General features: G+C 40.8%; 1 protein-coding gene across 3 annotated transcripts in view; it reads right to left on the reverse strand.

Moving 5' to 3' along the window:
- Positions 1-20525, reverse strand: part of abca1b (ATP-binding cassette, sub-family A (ABC1), member 1B) — a 64722-nt gene that overhangs the window by 34456 nt on the left and 9741 nt on the right. For all 3 annotated transcript variants that reach the window (XM_060915107.1, XM_060915105.1, XM_060915106.1), the window contains exons 4-6: positions 17191-17332; positions 16953-17068; positions 1921-2042 (exon numbers count right to left, since the gene is read on the reverse strand). In XM_060915107.1, the coding sequence (XP_060771090.1) occupies positions 1921-2042; positions 16953-17068; positions 17191-17332 (380 nt within the window). The remainder of the gene's footprint in view (positions 1-1920; positions 2043-16952; positions 17069-17190; positions 17333-20525) is intronic.

The following is a 20525-nucleotide window of genomic DNA, read 5'->3' on the forward strand; positions in this document are numbered from 1 at the left end:
TGTTGATATTCGCCATTTTGGAAGCGCAAAATACCAGGATGCAAATTATGCAGTGCATGTATGTAATCAACTCTCCTCACGCGAAGCGAGTCTACCCCTGTAGCGTTCAGACGTCCCATTTTATATCGGTGCTGCCCCGCAAACTAGCATTTACTCCGGAGTAAATTTCTTAAACCACCTCCCGAGCAGGGTTAGATTTGCACCGGTTTAAGCAGCTTTCAGGGGCTGCACCGGTATAACTTTGTACCGTGTGAACGCTCTACGGGGGCAGCCCCGGTGCTACACCGGAGTAAAAGTTGCCGTGTGAACACCCCTAGAATGGGGGAAAAGAATCCAGGAAATCACATTGTAGGATTTTTAATGAATTAATTGGTAAATTCCTCAGTAAAATAAGTATTTGGTCACCTACAAACAAGCAAGATTTCTGGCTCTCACAGACCTGTAACTTCTTCTTTAAGAGGCTCCTCTGTCCTCCACTCGTTACCTGTATTAATGGCACCTGTTTGAACTCGTTATCAGTATAAAAGACACCTGTCCACAACCTCAAACAGTTACACTCCAAACTCCACTATGGCCAAGACCAAAGAGCTGTCAAAGGACACCAGAAAAAAAATTGTAGACCTGCACCAGGCTGGGAAGACTGAATCTGCAATAGGTAAGCAGCCTGGTGTGAAGAAATCAACTGTGGGAGCAATTATTAGAAAATGGAAGACATACAAGACCACTGATAATCTCCCTCGATCTGGGGCTCCATGCAAGATCTCACCCTGTGGGGTCAAAATGATCACAAGAACGGTGAGCAAAAATCCCAGAACCACACGGGGGACCTAGTGAATGACCTGCAGAGAGCTGGGACCAAAGTAACAAAGGCTACCATCAGTAACACACTACGCCGCCAGGGACTCAAATCCTGAAGTGCCAGACGTGTCCCCCTGCTTAAGCCAGTACATGTCCAGGCCCATCTGAAGATTGCTAGAGAGCATTTGGATGATCCAGAAGAGGATTGGGAGAATGTCATATGGTCAGATGAAACCAAAATAGAACTTTTTAGTAAAAACTCAACTTGTCGTGTTTGGAGGAGAAGGAACGCTGAGTTGCATCCAAAGAACATCATACCTACTGTGAAGCATGGGGGTGGAAACATCATGCTTTGAGGCTGTTTTTTTGCAAAGGGACCAGGACGACTGATCCGTGTAAAGGAAAGAATGAATGGGGCCATGTATCATGAGATTTTGAGTGAAAACCTCCTTCCATCAGCAAGGGCATTGAAGATGAAACGTGGCTGGGTCTTTCAGTATGACAGTGATCCCAAACACACCGCCCGGGCAACGAAGGAGTGGCTTCGTAAGAAGCATTTCAAGGTCCTGGAGTGGCCTAGCCAGTCTCCAGATCTCAACCCCATAGAAAATCTTTGGAGGGAGTTGAAAGTCCGTGTTGCCCAGCGACAGCCCCAAAACATCACTGCTCTAGAGGAGATCTGCATGGAGGAATGGGCCAAAATACCAGCAACAGTGTGTGAAAACCTTGTGAAGACTTCCAGAAAACGTTTGACCTCTGTCATTGCCAACAAAGGGTATATAACAAAGTATTGAGATGAACTTTTGTTATTGACCAAATACTTATTTTCCACCATAATTTGCAAATAAATTCTTTAAAAATCAGACAATGTGATTTCCTGGATTCTTTCCCCCCATTCTGTCTCTCATAGTTGAAGTGTACCTATGATGAAAATTACAGGCCTCTCTCATCTTTTTAAGTGGGAGAACTTGCACAATTGGTGACTGACTAAATACTTTTTTGCCCCACTGTATACTATTTGAGAAAAGTGTGTCAGTTAAAGGAACGATTATCCAGTTATAGCACATATTATAGATAATAAATCACAACATTATGTGTTGTGAATCTAGTCTCACTGCTCACCTTTTCCAGGTTCACTCTTGTCATCAGAATATCCTGTACAACATCGCCTGTGAGGGAAGCATTTTGCATGAGGAATGTAGACAGGGTCTCGTTGTCATTTAGGCAGTCTTTAAGCTTGAAACCTGAGAAGAACGGAATTAAGATGCTTTAATAAGTACTTTCATCATCAATTTCGTGAAATTTGACCAGATGTGATTAAAAAAAAAAACTGATCCAAGTTTTAATCATTTTTACGTTTGTTCAGGAAGTTTAATTGTAGATTAATTATATCCCTTTTTCCATAATTTACCTCTTTCAATGCCATTCCTGCCATATCCCTCAGCCTTTGTTATTATACATGTAGATACATGCTGAATGCGTAGGTACTCAATGAGGTGAAGAACCTTTGTGTGTTCCTGTTTCCTGCTCCTGTTTTCTGGATTAGGTTTCCTTTATCCTTTAAAAGTTCAAGTGCATGCCCCAGCAGGTAAAGCCCAACAGTACACAGCAAATGTAGGCTAAACCACAGGAACACTGCATCTGCCATGAACCTTGGTGAGGCCAAGAATTGTAGAATGATGTAGAAAATGATTCCCTTTTAAATAGTTTGCCATGTAAGACTTGGAACACTTAAATTAGTCCTCAGTTCAACTCATAAGAATATACGCTTAGGATACTATTTGGAAAAAAATTAAAATCCAAAAATCTAAAACAACAGCAATTTTTTTTAAAATGCATGAAGAACCTTTTTTTTTTAAGTATAACTGTATAAATGGGCCAATATGTGTGATATCTGGAGGAAACCTGTCGGATATCACTGTGGTCAAAATTGGATTTTTCTGACTATAACATACTGAAGAAACCATAAATAAATTCACCAAAATGGTGGAATATATTTTTGGGTATTTTTAATAGATTTTGTTGACCTTGCCCTGGCGATCTTTCTGCAAAGATCACATAGAGTAAAGCCAGTTTATCAAACACAATGCTAAAACCATATATCTGCCTAAAGATGTCTATAAACTTGCTAGCTAAGTGTGATTTCCTCACACGATTTCAGGCTTTGATCAAGTTGTTGGATAGCTATGTGCCAAAGCATATGTCCATAGCGCAAATGCACATAATATGAATAATAATTCACTTTGTACTGTATGGATATACACTAATGTACAGTATCTTAATTAGAATATCGTGAAAAAGTTAAAACTTTTCCATCAATTATTTAAGAAAGTGAAAATTTAATATATTCTTGACTCATTACATGTAAACTAAAATGTTTAGAGAATTTAATCTCGAGTTTGAGTAAAACAGTATAAATGCTGTGTATCTCTCAATCTAGTTCAGTACACACAATCACAATTATGGGGAAGACTGCTGACTTGACGGCTGTGCAGAAGGTGAACAGAAGATGATCATTGACACCCTTAACAAGGAAGGTAAGTCACAGAAGGTCACTGCTGAAAAGGCTGGCTGGCAAAAATGCACAAGCAACAGGGACGACCATAGCCTTGAGAGGATTGTTGATTCTGAGAAGAAAAGTCGATTCAAGAACTTGGGAGAGCTTGACAAGGAGTGGACTGAGGCTGGTGTCAGTGCATCAAAAGCCACCATGCACACACATCTTCAGGAAAGGGGCTACAACTGTCGCATTCTTAATATCAAGCCACTCCTGAACCAGAGACAACGTCAGAAGTGTCTTACCTTGACTAAAGAGAGAAAGAACTGGACTGTTGCTCTGCAAGTCTTCGTTTCAGATGAAAGTAAATTTTACATTTCATTTGGAAATCAAGGTTCTAGAGTCTGGAGGAAGAGTGGAGAGGCACAGAATCCAAGGTGTTTGAAGTCCAGTGTGAAGTTTCCACAGTCTGTGATGACTTGGGGTGCCATGTCACCTGCTGGTGTTGGTCCACTGTGTTTTATCAAGTCCAAAGTCAATGCAGCCATCTCCCAGGAGATTTCAGAGCATTTCATACTTCCATCTGCTGCCAAGCTTTATGGAGATGCCAATTTCCTTTTCCAGCAGGATTTAGCACCTGCCCACAGTGCCAAAACTACTACCAAATGGTTTGCTGGCCATGATATTACTGTGCTTGATTGGCCAGCCAATTCACCTGATCTGAACCCCATAGAGAACCTATGGAGTATCGTCAAGAGGACGATGAGAAACAGCCGACCCAAAAACACAGACAAGCTGAAGGTCACTATCAAAAAGGAACCTGGGCTTCAATAACACCTCAGCAGTGCCACAGGCTCACCTCCATGCCACGCCGCATTGATACAGTAATTCGTGGTAAAGGAGCCCCAACCGAGTACTGAGTGTATAAATTAACATACTTTTCAGAAGTTGGATATTTCTGTATTGTAAATGCATTTTGGTTGATTTTAGGAAATATTCTAATAATTAGAGATACTGGATTTCTGATTTTCATGAGGTATAAAGCCATAATAATCAAAATTAAAACAAAAAAGGCTTGAAATATTTCACTTTATGTGTAATGAATATAGAATATATGAAAATTTACCTTTTTGAATTAAATTATAAATAAAGAGAACTTTTTCATGATATTCAAATTGTTTGAGATGCACTAGTATATATATCCTGTTCCACATAAGGATATGGGAGGGAGGGGCTTATAGTTAAGGTCCCCAAAAAGGTGATCTTGGGGAGTGTAACAACCATCATGTTATTGTCCCATGTTATTGTCCCATGTTATTGTCTGTCCTGGGAAAGGTTCTGAACAGAATACTACTGGAGAGAATGAAAGCAGCAGTCGACGCCTTGCTACGTGATCAACAAGCGGGCTTCAGACAAGATCGCTCATGCATAGATCAAATATCCACCCTACGCATCATCATAGAGCAGTCATTGGGATGGAATTCTCCACTGTATATTAATTTTGTGGATTATGAGAAAGCCTTTGATAGTGTTGACTGAGAAACACTGTGGAAAATGCTGTGTCACTATGGGATCCCTGAGAAATTTGTGTCCCTGAGAAGAGCCAGTTACAAGGGGATGTCATGCAGAGTAGTAGATGGAGGATAGCTATCAGAGCCTTTTGAAGTCAAAACTGGAGTATGGCAGGGCTGCCTGCTCTCATCCTTCCTTTTCCTATTAGCCATAGATTGGGTAATAAGAACTGTGACTGAAGTCGATAAGAATGGGATTCAATGTACATAGTGGGAGCAATCGGATAACCTAGACTATGCAGACGATTTAGCTCTGCTGTCACATAACCACCATCAGATGCAAGAGAAAACATCGAAGATGGAGGCTACCTCAATGAGGATTGGCTTGAACATCAAGACCAAGGCCAAGGTGCTTAGGATAAATGCCGCCAGCGAGTTGCCTATCATAGTCGACGGAGAGACTCTCGAAGATGTGGACTCGTTCACCTGTCTTGGAAATGTAGTGGATCGTCTCGGGGGTATGGATAAGGATATTGCAACTAGGACTGGGATGGCGAGGTCTGCCTTCCTCCTGCTGAGGAATGTATGGGCATCCAAAGAGCTTCCAACTAAAACCAAACTCTGGATTTTCACATCGAATGTGAAGTCTGTGTTATTGTATGGGGCAGAGACAGAGAAGACAACCAAGAAGTCCAGTAAGAAAATACAGACATTTATCAACAGCTGTCTGAGGAGAATATTGCGAATATGTTGGCAGGATTACCAATGAGGAGTTATGGAAGCAAGCGGGGGAAGAACCTGTTACATTACAGATAAGGAGGAGGAAATGGGGGTGGATAGACCACACCATGCGTAAGTCAGAGAGGAACATCACGCGACAGACGTTGGCCTGGAAACCTCTGAAAGAGGAAGCGGGGACGGCCATGAAACAGCTGGAGGAGAGATTCGGAGAAAGAACTAAGGGAGAAAGGATTAAGTTGCATGGATGTAGGGAGAAGAGCCTAGGATTGTGTGCACTGGAAAAGGATCATCAATGGCCTATGCTCTGCAGGGAGCGAAAGGCCTAAACTAAACTAAAATATATATAGTACCAGTCAAAACTCTGGACACATACACATTCATAGTAATTGAGCATTTGTATATTTATTTATTTACTTACTTATTTAACAGTTATTTCACGAAATTGAGTTGTACATGAGCTGACAGCCGACGAGGCGTAGAGCACTAAGTTGGCTATAAGTCATGTACGACGAGATTGAGTGGAATAACTGATTTATTCTATCCACATTCACTGGATTTTGAAAAATTGAGCATTTTTATTTTTTGCAAATTCGATAAAGAAAAACTTTATACCAAACGTCTGACAAAATCATTTCCGCTTAGAATGTAAACAAACCAGTGAAATGACAGTAGCAATTTGTGTAAAATGCTATAATTCTTGAAAAATTAAAAAAAGATATGCTCTTACCATCAAATGCTTTTATTCCATATTTTGCTGCTTTTTTTTTTTGGGGGGGGGGGGGGGGGGGGTTGTTTTTCAGTAGAGTTTTATGTCGTCCTCGGTTGGTTCAGTAACACGGACCGCCATTTTCTTATTCTTCTTTAGGGATTTTTGGTGGTTGGCAAACCAACTTAAAGGTGCATTACCACCACTGACTGGGCTGGAGTGTGGAACAGTAGATATTGGGGGGGGGGGCTATATTCTTTTAGCTATTTCTATTTCTTTTAAATACTTGATAACAAAGTGATATATCTGACTTGATTTGCTCCGCCATCTTGTTTTTCTGTATTCTGAGCTGATATCCTAGTTGTAGAGTAGCCAAGCAGAGTGCACGATTGCTCATATCCAGTGAATGTGGACAGAAAATACAGTGGTGCTTGAAAGTTTGTGAACCCTTTAGAATTTTTATATTTTTGCATAAATATGACCTAAAACATCATCAGATTTCCACACAAGTCCTAAAAGTAGATAAAGAGAACCCAGTTAAACAAATGAGACAAAAATATTATACTTGGTCATTCATTTATTGAGGAAAATGATCCAATATTACATATCTGTGAGTGGCAAAAGTATGTGAACCTCTAGGATTAGCAGTTAATTTGAAGGTGAAATTAGAGTCAGGTGTTTTCAATCAATGGGATGACAGTCAGGTGTGAGTGGGCACCCTGTTTTATTTAAAGAACAGGGATCTAGCAAAGTCTGATCTTCACAACACATGTTTGTGGAAGCGTATCATGGCACGAACAAAGGAGATTTCTGAGGACCTCAGAAAAAGCGTTGTTGATGCTCATCAGGCTGGAAAAGGTTACAAAACCATCTCTAAAGAGTTTGGACTCCACCAATCCACAGTCAGACAGATTGTGTACAAATGGAGGAAATTCAAGACCATTGTTACCCTCCCCAGGAGTGGTCGACCAACAAAGATCACTCCAAGAGCAAGGCGTGTAATAGTCGGCGCAGTCACAAAGGACCCCAGGGTAACTTCTAAGCAACTGAAGGCCTCTCTCACATTGGCTAACGTTCATGAGTCCACCATCAGAAGAACACTGAACAACAATGGTGTGCATGGCAGGGTTGCAAGGAAAAAGCCACTGCTCTCCAAAAAGAACACTGCTGCTCATCTGCAGTTTGCTAAAGCTCATGTGGACAAGCCGGAAGGCTATTGGAAAAATGTTTTGTGGATGGATGAGACCAAAATAGAACTTTTTGGTTTAAATGAGAAGCGTTATGTTTGGAAAAAGGAAAACACTGCAGTCCAACAAAAGAACCTTATCTCATCTGTGAAACATGGTGGTGGTAGTGTCATGGGTTGGGCCTGTTTTGCTGCATCTGGGCCAGGACGGCTTGCCTTCATTGATGGAACAATGAATTCTGAATTATACCAGCAAATTCTAAAGGAAAATGTCAGGACATCTGTCCATGAACTGAATCTCAAGAGAAGGCGGGTCATGCAGCAAGACAACAACCCTAAGCACACAAGTCGTTCTACCAAAGAATGGTTAAAGAAGAATAAAGTTAATGTTTTGGAATGGCCAAGTCAAAGTCCTGACCTTAATCCAATCGAAATGTTGTGGAAGGACCTGAAGCGAGCAGTTCATGTGAGGAAACCCACCAATATCCCAGAGTTGAAGCTGTTCTGTACGGAGGAATGGGCTAAAATTCCTCCAAGCCGGTGTGCAGGACTGATCAACAGTTACCGCAAACGTTTAGTTGCAGTTATTGCTGCACAAGGGGGTCACACCAGATACTGAAAGCAAAGGTTCACATACTTTTGCCACTTACAGATATGTAATATTGGATCATTTTCCTCAATAAATAAATTACCAAGTATAATATTTTGTCTCATTTGTTTAACTGGGTTCTCTTTATCTACTTTTAGGACTTGTGTGAAAATCTGATGATATTTTAGGTCATATTTATGCAGAAATATAGGAAATTCTAAAGGGTTCACAAACTTTCAAGCACCACTATATATATATATATATATATATAAAATCTCATCTCATCTCATTACCTCTAGCCGCTTTATCCTTCTACATGGTCGCAGGCAAGCTGGAGCCTATCCCAGCTGACTACGGGCGAAAGGCGGGGTACACCCTGGACAAGTCGCCAGGTCATCACAGGGCTGACACATAGACACAGACACCCATTCACACTCACATTCACACCTACGGTCAATTTAGAGTCACCAGTTAACCTAACCTGCATGTCTTTGGACTGTGGGGGAAACCGGAGCACCTGGAGGAAACCCACGCGGACACGGGGAGAACATGCAAACTCCGCACAGAAAGGCCCTCGCCGGCCCCGGGGCTCGAACCCAGGACCTTCTTGCTGTGAGGCGACAGCGCTAACCACTACACCACCGTGCCGCCTATATATAAAATTTATATATATAATTTATTTTATTTATTTTCCCCACCCTCCCACGATTGGACAAATGCTTCATGCTTCTTATGACAATGCCAAGTGATAAATGGCCCCTAAAGTCCTAAAGTCACACTCTTTGGAGTAACACCTCACTTCAGAAAGTGTTGCCATTCACACCTTCCCTCAAAAGGACTCTAAGGCTACGACAACGGCAACGAGATGTTATTTAAAAATATATCGCGTCCAAATGGGCAACGATCAGTAAAATATCAGGTCCATATGGCAACGCAACGCTTGCTGAAAATGATGCAATACACATGCCACACCTCTAGGGGCGCTGTAAGACGGTCCCTTCGGAGACACCAGAACAATAGAAGAAGTAAGGACGCATGCGCATAAACTATTATGCGCGAGACTTCATATTAGCCACAAAGTCAGGAAAATCTGTTCGTAAAATTACATTATAATGACCAAATACAATGAAAAGTATTTTTCCAGTCTCACCTGTGAAAGGTAATCCCATGTGATCTCGTTTGGACGGCAAACCTGTTGGTACAGTTAAACGCAGCTAATCTTTATTCTCCGCTTTGACCTATCCAATATGGCGGCGAGGATGACGTATGATTCTACGCGGCAGGCAGCGTGTTTAATGGTCCGGAATAAATTGAATGCTACACGTTGATGGATTAATTTGTTGTTTCTCACCTGTGAAAGGTAATCCCATGTGATCTCATTTGGACGGTAAACCTGTTGGTACAGTTAAACGCAGCTAATCTTTATTCTCCGCTTTGACCTATCCAATATGGCGGCGAGGATGACGTATGATTCTACGCGGAAGGCGGCGTCTTTAATGGTCCGGAATAAACTGAATGCTACACGTTGATGGATTAATTTGCTCTTCTACGCCCTTTTTGAGGAATGTATTGTAGGACTTAAACCAACATCTGAAGAGGTGAGATCGCTCCTTTTTTTCCCTATTTTTGCTGGCGGGATTGACTCTGCCCTAAGGGCAGAGTCTCTCTCTCTCTCTCTCTCTCTCTCTCTCACTTTGCACCACTACACAATAAATATTCACAGTGAAAATATTTTGTAAGCGCGTTTCATGAACCAAGTTATAGGATTTGTTGACAACTCGCATCGAGTTCGTTACACTTCTACCTGGCGTGAAGCACTCACAGTCATGTGGTTGTGACGTCATCGTAAACAAATCCGTTCTACTCATCCAGACGACTTCACAATGGCAACGTTGCCAGATCTTTACACTCTGGAACCCGTTCTCAAAAAGATTGCGTTTTGGGCACCCAAAACGCTGGTGCCGTGTGGACGCCAGGCCTAAACGATAAGCAATTGTATCGGAGTCACCTGAATCCGTTGCCGTGTGGACAGGGCCCAAGTAGTGGCCTGACTGTCTGGCTTGAATGCTCCCATTCTCCTATCTGACTCCTTAGAGGAACAGAGGCTGGAACTGTATCCACTCTCTATCCTGATGGAGGGAATAAAAAGCTCCAGGAGGTGATAGATCCTTTAATTTTTTTAAGCCTTTCCACACTGGAACCACTCTCAAGGACAAAAATGGATAAAGTGTGAATCTGGTGAGGTGTTAAATGGGAACTGTGGTATCACTGAGAAAAGACAGTTGCTCAGGAGATTAACACCACCACTTCCAACAACTATATTCTCAAAAACAATAATCAGAAATACATACAGAATTAGCGAGAGTCTGGTGTTGCTACATAGTAAATTGCTCAATTCTAACAATGCAGTGAAACAATAAACTATTTAAAAAAACAGCACATATGACTGTAGGTTAAACAACACTTATTTCTGACTTATTTATAGTTTGATCATTATCTGATGTGTCAGTTACCAGAATATACAAATAATCATAAACAAAACACTGTGATAGTTCATACTGTATTTGTCATATTATTAAAAAAGTCCAATAGAGGCACCAGTAATCAGATTATTCTGAGCATGTACACAGTTATTTTCATATCTTTTATTCTGTCGACATCTACACACATGCACATAATTGGACAGAGACAAGCTACAGCACAAGCAGTAAACACCTTTCACGACTCAAAAAAGGACAAAAAAAAAGTCAAAGTCCCTTCCACACCAGGATCTGGTCTTCCCAGGCAGTCTCCTGTCCTAGGAGACCAGCTCTTTTACCCCTTTTCCACCAAATCAGTTCCAGGGCTGGTTCGGGGCCAGTGCTGGTGCTGGTTCACAACTCATTCAACTTGCGAGCCAGCTGAGAACCAGTTTGCTTTTCCATAGCTCGCGGTGCTAAGGGAAGCCACGTCATTATGTCGCTGTATACGTCAGTTACGTCGTTATGTTTGCATAAACCTTGGCGCGAATATCGAAGCAAAAACAACACGGAAGAAGCAGCAGCAACAACAACAATAATAATGGATGACTTCGCGTTTGTACAGCTGCTGCTTCTCGTCGCTTAAAAATGGTGATCTTTCGCGGTCTTGTTATTGTTGTTGGTCTTAACAACTCCGCCCCCCCCGCTGACGTAAGCGGTTCTTTCCTCTGGCCCAGCAAAGAGTTGGTGCTAGCCTGGAACCAGTTTTTCTGGCCCCAGAGATAGTTCTTTGTCAGTGGAAACAGAAAACCCGGTTCCAAACTAAGCACTGGCCCCGAACCAGCCCTGGAACTGCTTTGGTGGAAAAGGGGCATTTGAGGCGCATGGGTGCAGCGCTGATCTCCATAGCCCTCAGCCTATACAGCTAGGGTTACAGTGGGGGGCTAGTCCTCTGGTAACCACAAAAGTTTGACATCCATACTCACATCTGTATTGCAGCGTGCCTTGCCAGATGGCAGTAGGTAACATTTTTATGATGGTCTTTGGTATGACCTGACCGTGAGTAGAACTCATGATCTCCCAGTCGAGAGGCGGACATGCTAACCACTAGGCCAATTCACGGTCTCAAAGAAGGACAGCTAAGAAATATTCATCACTTTGATGTTTGAAGTAAAGTATTCTATTTGGCAGGACTATTACCATATTATAAGCAAACCATAGACTTCATGTATTAAAAAAAGAAATCCAGAGTTTTCAAATTACTACTACTAAAAATAATAATAATAATAATAATAATAAGAAGAAGAAGAAGAAGAAGAAGAAGAAGTAGTTAAATTTCTATAGTGCCTTCCACTATCCCAAGGTCGCTTTACATGGAAAAAAAAAAAAAAGACTATGCAATAAGAGAGGAAGAGAAATGTTCATGGAAGAGGTAAGTCTTCAAATGAGATTTGAAAGTAGAGAAAGAAGAGCAGTAACGGAGATACTGAGGAAGAGAATTCCAGAGTTAGAGGGCAATGTCAAAACACGTCAAAAAAAATTTTTTTCCCCTTTTTTTTGTGTGTAATCTTTATCTGTTTTTTTGCAAATACTGTAAAGTGAGAGAGAAACAGCATTTCGATCCTCCTATATGTCCTGGATATATAGTGAATTGACAATAAAGAATCTTTGAAGGACCTGCCCTCCATGGTGGAAAGTCTGGTATATGGGACAGCAAGTAAATTGTTGCTAGAAGACCTTAGTAAATAAATAGTGGTGTAGGGAGTCAGTAGTTCCCTAAGGCAAATCAAAGCAAGATTATGCAGGGCTTTGAAAGAGACAAGCAAGATTTTAAATCTGATATGGGACAGAACTGCTAGCTGAAAGACAACGGGAGTGATGTGAGCAGAGCGTTTAGTACGAGTTTGAACTCTAGCTGCAGAGTTCTGAATATACTGTAGCTTTTGTAAAGACTTTGCAGGAAGGCCGATGAAGAGTGAATTAGAATAATCTAAACGAGACATAATGAAAGCATGAAACAGAATTTGTGCATCATTACTAGTCAGAAGCGGACGAAAATGAGCAATGTTACGGAGGTGAAAAAAATGCAGGTTTGGTGAATGACTTAATATGAAGATCAAAATTGGGTGATGGAGCAAATAGTACTCCAAGATTTCTGACAACAGAAGCAGGATTAACAAGCACACCTCATCTCATCTCATCTCATTATCTGTAGCCGCTTTATCCTGTTCTACAGGGTCACAGGCAAGCTGGAGCCTATCCCAGCTGACTACGGGCGAAAGGCGGGGTACACCCTGGACAAGTCGCCAGGTCATCACAGGGCTGACACATAGACACAGACAACCATTCACACTCACATTCACACCTACGGTCAATTTAGAGTCACCAGTTAACCTAACCTGCATGTCTTTGGACTGTGGGGGAAACCGGAGCACCCGGAGGAAACCCACGCGGACACGGGGAGAACATGCAAACTCCGCACAGAAAGGCCCTCGCCGGCCACAGGGCTCGAACCCGGACCTTCTTGCTGTGAGGCGACAGCGCTAACCACTACACCACCTAACAAGCACACCATCAATACTAATAGAAAAGTTGGATGATTGAGATAGCAGGATTTTGGTGCCAACCAGTAGAACTTCAGTTTTCTTAGGGTTTAACTTGAGAAAGTTTTCCTGCAAACAAAGCTTTAAATCTGAGATGCAGTCAATTAGTGTACTGGGAGGGGAGTCTGTAAGTTACTAGATCACTAAAGTGCATTGGTTAAATTATTTTACATGTAAACATTATGTCTGGGTCATAGAACTCAACAGGATTGTAGAGTCCAGTTCACAGTTTCACAAGACAGGAATAGTCCATAGTCAAGTCAAGTTTATTTGTATAGCGTTTTTAACAATAAACATTGTCGCAAAGCAGCTTTACAGAATTTGAACGACTTAAAACATGAGCTAATTTTATCCCTAATCTATCCCCAATGAGCAAGCCTGTGGCGACGGTGGCAAGGAAAAATCTGTGGCATAGTCAATATCTGGACACATCTCCATGCAGCTAGGTATATCACTCAGCATTTAATATATTATTCCCAATTATTATACATATGGGCCACTTTTTCCATGGAATAAAACATGTATTCTATTCCCTTCTAGCAGGTTTATTGATGGCATGCAATATTGATGTCATATCGCTTATCCTCCATGTATTACGCCATTCTACTCAATGGAGAATGAGCATGCAATATTGTTATAATACTGCACATTGTCAAGACAACACGACATCACATGCGAAGATCCAGTAACAAAACTTTTCTGTTGCGCATGTGCACAATCATTTCTTTGTCAGCCAGGAAAGAGAGAAGACGAGGCTAATCCAGTGCTAGATTTAAGCACTAGATAAATAAACAAACTGAAAACTGAAACCAAAGACGTGCTAAACACCTGAAAGGCTAACAAAACTTCATTAGATATTCTTCATGCATATTTACAAGAGAAAAACATACCAATGGACATCGCAAAGCTGGAAAAGAGACACGTCGGAAATGTAAAACTTCCACGCTAGTGAGTAACTGACCGTTTGTTCACAAACATATCCGTGAGGTTTGCTTCGTTAAAAGCGGAAGATTTAAAAATAAAGATGCGCTGAACACCCGAAAGGCTACCAAAACTTCCCTGGATAATCTTCACGCGTTTAATCTTCCGCATTAAATATATGGAAAAACTGGAAAAGAGACACATCGGAGACGTAAAACTTCTGCGCTAGCGAGTGACTGTGAGAGTTTGTAAACAAAAATGGCCGCGAGGTTTGCTTCATTCAAAGTGGAAGATTTAAAGAGATAGATGCGCTGGACACCCGGAAGGCGACCAGAACTTTACTGGATATTCTTCACACATATTTACAAGAGAAAAACATATCAATGGACATTGAAAAACTGGAAAAGAGAGCAATAGCGGAAATATTGTCAAAGTACTACTTGGAGGTGAGGAAAAGTGATGGAGACTTTTACAAGAGGACTTCACTCGTGGACTTCACTGAGCAAAGCCCTTTTGTTTTGAACAACTGCAATGTAACAATTAACCACGACCAAAAGTAACTTTGAACTTGAAGTGTCAACTTGTATATAGCTTGTATACAAATTGGGTTGTTGTTCAGGGTTTTTGGACTTGTACCATTTTTATTGTTAGAACTTTGTACATTGGATTGACAGAACATTGAATTACAGTCGATCAGAATCAGCATTCAATATTGGTAAGTTATACCCCTGTTCTTAACTTTTTGAAAATCTATAATTGCTCCATCAACTGTGCATGTATTATAATAATAATAATCTCATCTCATTATCTCTAGCTGCTTTATCCTGTTCTACAGGGTCGCAGGCAAGCTGGAGCCTATCCCAGCTGACTACGGGCGAAAGGCGGGGTACACCCTGGACAAGTCGCCAGGTCATCACAGGGCTGACACATAGACACAGACAACCATTCACACCTACGGTCAATTGAGAGTCACCAGTTAACCTAACCTGCATGTCTTTGGACTGTGGGGGGAAACCGGAGCACCCGGAGGAAACCCACGCGGACAACATGCAAACTCCACACAGAAAGGCCCTCGCCGGCCACGGGGCTCGAACCCAGACCTTCTTGCTGTGAGGCAATAGCGCTAACCACTACACCACCGTGCCGCCCATAATAATAATATTGGTTGGCTTTTTTTCGTCTTTCATCTTCAACTCGTTCAATATCATGCCAGCTGAATGGAATATATCTGATAGACCACTCAAAGTCAGCCAATATTATTAAACTATTCCCCTGTGCAAGCTAAATCGTTTTACATAGACTAGACTCGGCAAAATAATTTAATCAAATTCAGAAGTGTTCAGTTAAGACCATCACAAAATATAGCAAGTTGTACACTGAGTTGGGGAAAAAAAAAGACTCCACAATCCTCCTGCGCTACAGGTGTGAATGAGTTTAAGCGGAACTCACTTAGCAGCTCAAGCCAATGATCGCAAACCCAGTGACCCTCAGGGCTTTCAAGTCCTTTTCTATTTATAAGAAGAAAATAATATCGACGAAATTAAATGTCAGCACAGCGGAGTAAACATGGAGAGGCTCCACAATACCTGGAAAGCATGTTCAAAGCACCAGTGTTCTTATAGAGGCGGAGAAGTATATTTTTGAAGTTGTGATTACATTAAATAGCCTTTCTAGTTGTTGTTGTTGTTTTTTTAAATATGCTTGCTGGAACTTTTGTTTGTTCTCATCCCAAACTCAGCACCAAAGCTGAGCATTTGCATTTAGTCAACTGTAATAGTGCCAATTTTTGGTCATGTGTAAACGTGATGTTAGATAAAATGGAAGTGTAAAGTTATAAATCTGAGGTAAGATGAGGTAACGGCCATGTAGATAATATCATATAGCAAGCATCCTTAAGACAGCAGTCTTTATCAGTGCACTGATGTAATAATGACTCGAGTATGTACTGTATCTGTAATGTAACTTGTATATCCTATAGAGCCAGTGATGATTAGCAACCTTGTGTCTAAATCTAGATCTAAAATTGTGATAATAAATGATGCACATGTAAGTCTATAATTGCTTTCTAAAAGAGCTTTTTTATCCTGCCAGGTACCTTGCTGAAGGAGAAGATAATTTGACATCATTTTGATGCCAATACTGACAAACATGTTATAATGAAAACTTAGGGGGTCTGGCTTCCAAACTGCAGTTAAAATAAGCCCTTAAGAAACAGATAAATAAAACCTCCATATAATCCATCAGTATAATACACCAGTTAAATGAGTTGTGAATATATTTTTGGCACCCATGAGAGAAACAGGTCAAAATCCAGCCTCCTAAATAATGAACATCTGATGTTGATTCAGTCAGCATGGGCCTCCACGCATGCTTATTTTTTTTTTAATAAATAAGAATAAATGATTTTTTTTTCTTGCTTGGGAAATATAATCAGTCACAATTGTCTTAACTTGTCAAAACTTAACTGGACATCAACTTTTAGAATCTAGTGTAAAATGCATGTATGGTCTCTGTATACAATATAAAAGTAAAATGTTACACACTTAAGAGAATTTTGAGCTGTTACTGAACAGAAGGAAGGGGAAGCCTGGTGTTGTGTGAGACCTGAATGGAATGGCATGCGCGTGCGTGTATATCTTCCTCCAGTCCTCACCCACACAAACCCTGTCACTAACTTGCCTTGGCTCGCCCAAATGTTCTCAAGTCTCACAACTCCCAATCGCCCACATCGTCTTTGCATGGAAAATTACGCTCAAATGGCCTCATGCAGCCCATGATAAATACGCGCGGATTTATATATTTGATGCTTGACATTTATCAGACATTTATACAAAATACTTGTTTGAACAAAGCAACTGAAAATAATGCCTAAGGAAATATAAACGCTTCGGAAACTAAGCACACATTAGGAGTTTTTTCAACACACCCACTTTCAACTCACCTGAAGTGTTCTGCATGGCTTTCACAGCATCGATTAACTCTTTAAACCCATCCAAACTCTTGTTATTTTGACTGTACAGGAGGATTTTCTTGGCATCGGAAAAAAGTCGTGATATTCTGAGAATGAAAAAGAAAAATACTGTCACTCGAACAGTTGATTACAACTTAGTGTACAACCTAATTGGGATTAACATTGGGCTGTTGCCATGTGCAGAGATGTACTGTAGGTTTAAACTTACATGGAATCATTGAAGTTGCCGACTATCCCAGGAGATTCTCCCGGGGTGGGGTGACGGAAACATGGGTTATTGGCATTGCACACAATGCCCTGGATCCATGGCAAGGTGCCTGCTGAGGGCATGGCTTTATTGGGAAAGTGACCTGAGACCAACAAAGGGAGAAAGAGGAAGATGTAATTAACTGCCTGACTGAGCAGAATACAGTTCCCACAATAAGTAATGCAGAAAGGGGAAAACAGACTGGGCACAAACAAAGAAAGGTTTGCGATTTAGAAAACTCTTCGGGTGCAGATCCTCAGTTTTTCTGAGGATTGACAAACAAATATTGGAGAGAATTGCTCGAATAAACTAAAGGAGAGATCTATAGGTACCATCTATGCCATTTTATAAGTCATTTAATTTTCAGACTTCTAAGAGGACATGGCTCAGATAGCAGCTGTGGACCCTGTGATCATCTTATCTGTGGCCTAGGACGGGTACGAGCAAACATCAGCACCTTTGAATCTCCTTTCAGAGATGAACCTAGCATAGAAAGCCTTTATTCAAGGGAGAATGATTGCCTAAGCACAATGTAGGACCTTTGGTCTCAGGCTGATGCACCTAATGAAGGATAACAAGTTTACTTGTGTGACAAGTCAAATGAGTAGGTCTGCTATCAGTCAACTTTAAGACTGCCAACTGGTCCTTTGCTAAGCACAGCACAGATAAGATAACATCCAAAGAACTAGTGTACAATTATTATAAGTAAATGCACTGTATGCATTCGATCAGCAAATGATCACATGGGTCATACTAACCTCAATCTCGAAAACTGACTTTAAGTATAACCTTAACGTTGGATGTATCAATGTGCATTTTTATTTAGTCTGCCTGCTTGTTTTTCTGTTTCCAGAAGAAAGTGCACCTTTTTAAAACTGGCCACTGAAAAGAGGAACCTGTCTCCATGTTTCTAATAGAGTTGCAACATGCCTGGACACACATCCTGCATGAATCACAGCAAAACTATTTCACTGTCTTCAGCCAGGCCTGGATAATATGCAGAACTGAGAGACAGCACAACAAGTGCTTCCTCCTTCAATAAGGGACCTTGAACTCAGAGCCAAAACAAAAACACTGAAGAAGAGTACAACGGGAGAACTATAATAAGCCCATGTCATGTGAGGGGGGAAAAGTGTAATTTGTCTATAATCAGTAATAGTCTTGCGACTGTGCAAATGCTGCTAGTGAATCACACAAGTTGTTTATAAGTAGTGAAAAAATTCTATCTTGAAACATGAATGCATGCCCAATGAGCACCAAGTGACTCGTTGAAAGTGATCTTCCATAACACTATTCAACAAGAAAGAAAAAAAAATCATATAGTAAGAATACCAGTTCAGGTACACTACAGGCCATTCAGTGTGTCTTAACATTACATAAATTTCTTTATACCAGTGCTACCAAGCATACCAAGAATACTCGGGAATATCATTTACACAGACTCTGATAAGAAAGACATTTGGAAGATAATTGAGGTCCAGTGCTTTAATACTCATAACTGCAGGTAACACATAATAAATTTACTGGTTACTGATTTCAAAGTGCTGAGTCATTTCTTGGCACTATTAAGCTTACCCACAGTAAAATCTATAAAGTTAATACCAATTCCTTGCTTTCATTCATCCACTCATTCATTTTTATTGAGGTAACGGATAAATGGATACGCATGAAAGACTCTGAATATCATTATCTCAGAAAACTTCATTAAACTCGGGTTTTATGGTACAAATCCTTGTCACATAAATACCATATGGGGCCCTTCAAGGATACATTTTCATACAGTTAGTTAAATCAATATAATCACAAAGAAAAATAATTAAAATATATGACTGGATCTTAAAGACCTTTGAAGGAATATTTACACGGACCCTAATGGCATTACAGTGTATGTGTCTATGGAAATCCATTTTTTTTTATTAATTCTCTGCTATTTTCTGTATTTCTGCTATATTTCTCTGTTTTGTAGACACTACATAAGTTGGCCAGAAGATACAACTTAACCTCTGATTAAAAGAGGATTACCAGAAAAGTTGGATATTTTCCAAAATGCAATAAAAACAAAAATCTGTGATGTGTTCATCGACGTGAAGCTTGACTTAACTGACAAAAGATTTTCAATAGTTTTACTAACCAAGTTAATTGTATTTTGTAAATATAAACAAAGTTAAAATTTGATGCCTGCAACCCAATCAACAGAAGTTGGGACAGAGGCAAAATAAGACTGAAATGTTTATAGGATATTCAAGTAACACCATTTTGGAAGATTCCACAATCAGCAGGTTAATTGGTAACATAATTGGGTATAAAAGGAGTATGCACCAACGGTTTAGTCTTTGCAAGCAAGGATGGGTTGCAGCTCACCCTTTGTGCCAAAATTCATGAGATAATTGTTAGTCAGTTCAAAAAGAACATTTCTTAATGCAAGATTTTAGATCTTTCAAAATGTACAGTACATAAAATTGTGAAAAGATTCAGGGAATTCGGAGACATCTCAGTGTGTAAAGGGCAAGGTCGAAAATTACTGCTGAATATGCGTGACCTTCGAGCCCTCAGGCGGCACTGCCTGAGAAACCGTCATGCTAATGTGACAAATATAGCCACTCTGGGCTTGGAAGTACATCGGAAAACCATTGTAACTTAACATAGTCCACCGCTGCATCCAGAAATGCAACCTGAACCTGTATTACGCAAGGAGGAAGCCAATCATCAAGTCTATGCAGAAACGTCGTCAATTTCTCTGGGCCCGAACTCAGCTCTGATAGACCGGAAGTCAGTGGAAATGTATGCTGTGGTCAGATGAGTCCACATTTCAGCTTGTTTTTGGGAAAACTTGATGTCAAATTCTTAGTGCCAAAGGTGAACACAACCATCCAGTTTGTTATCAGAGAAAGGTCCAAAAGCCAGCAACTGTGATGGTATGGGGGCATCAGTGCCCATGGCATGGGTGAGTTGCATGTGTGTGAAGGTACCACTGATATATTGAGGCATATATTGGCGTTTTAGAGAGACATATTCATCAAGGAAGTGTCTCTTCCCGGAAAGTCCATGCTTATTTCAGCAGGACAGTGCCAGGCCTCATTCTGAACAGGCTACAACAGCGTGGCTTCGTAGACACAGAGTGCATGTGCTTGACTGGCCTGCTGCCAGTCCAGATCTGCCTCCTACTGAGAATGTATGGCACATCATGAAGAGGAGAATCAGATAATGGCAACCACAGACTGTTGAGCAGCTGAAGTCTTGTATCAAGCAAGAATGGACAAAAATTCCAATCACAAAACTGCAATAATTAGTATCCT

The sequence above is a fragment of the Neoarius graeffei genome, chromosome 2, assembly GCF_027579695.1.
Source record: "Neoarius graeffei isolate fNeoGra1 chromosome 2, fNeoGra1.pri, whole genome shotgun sequence".
Taxonomy (NCBI): Eukaryota; Metazoa; Chordata; class Actinopteri; order Siluriformes; family Ariidae; genus Neoarius; species Neoarius graeffei.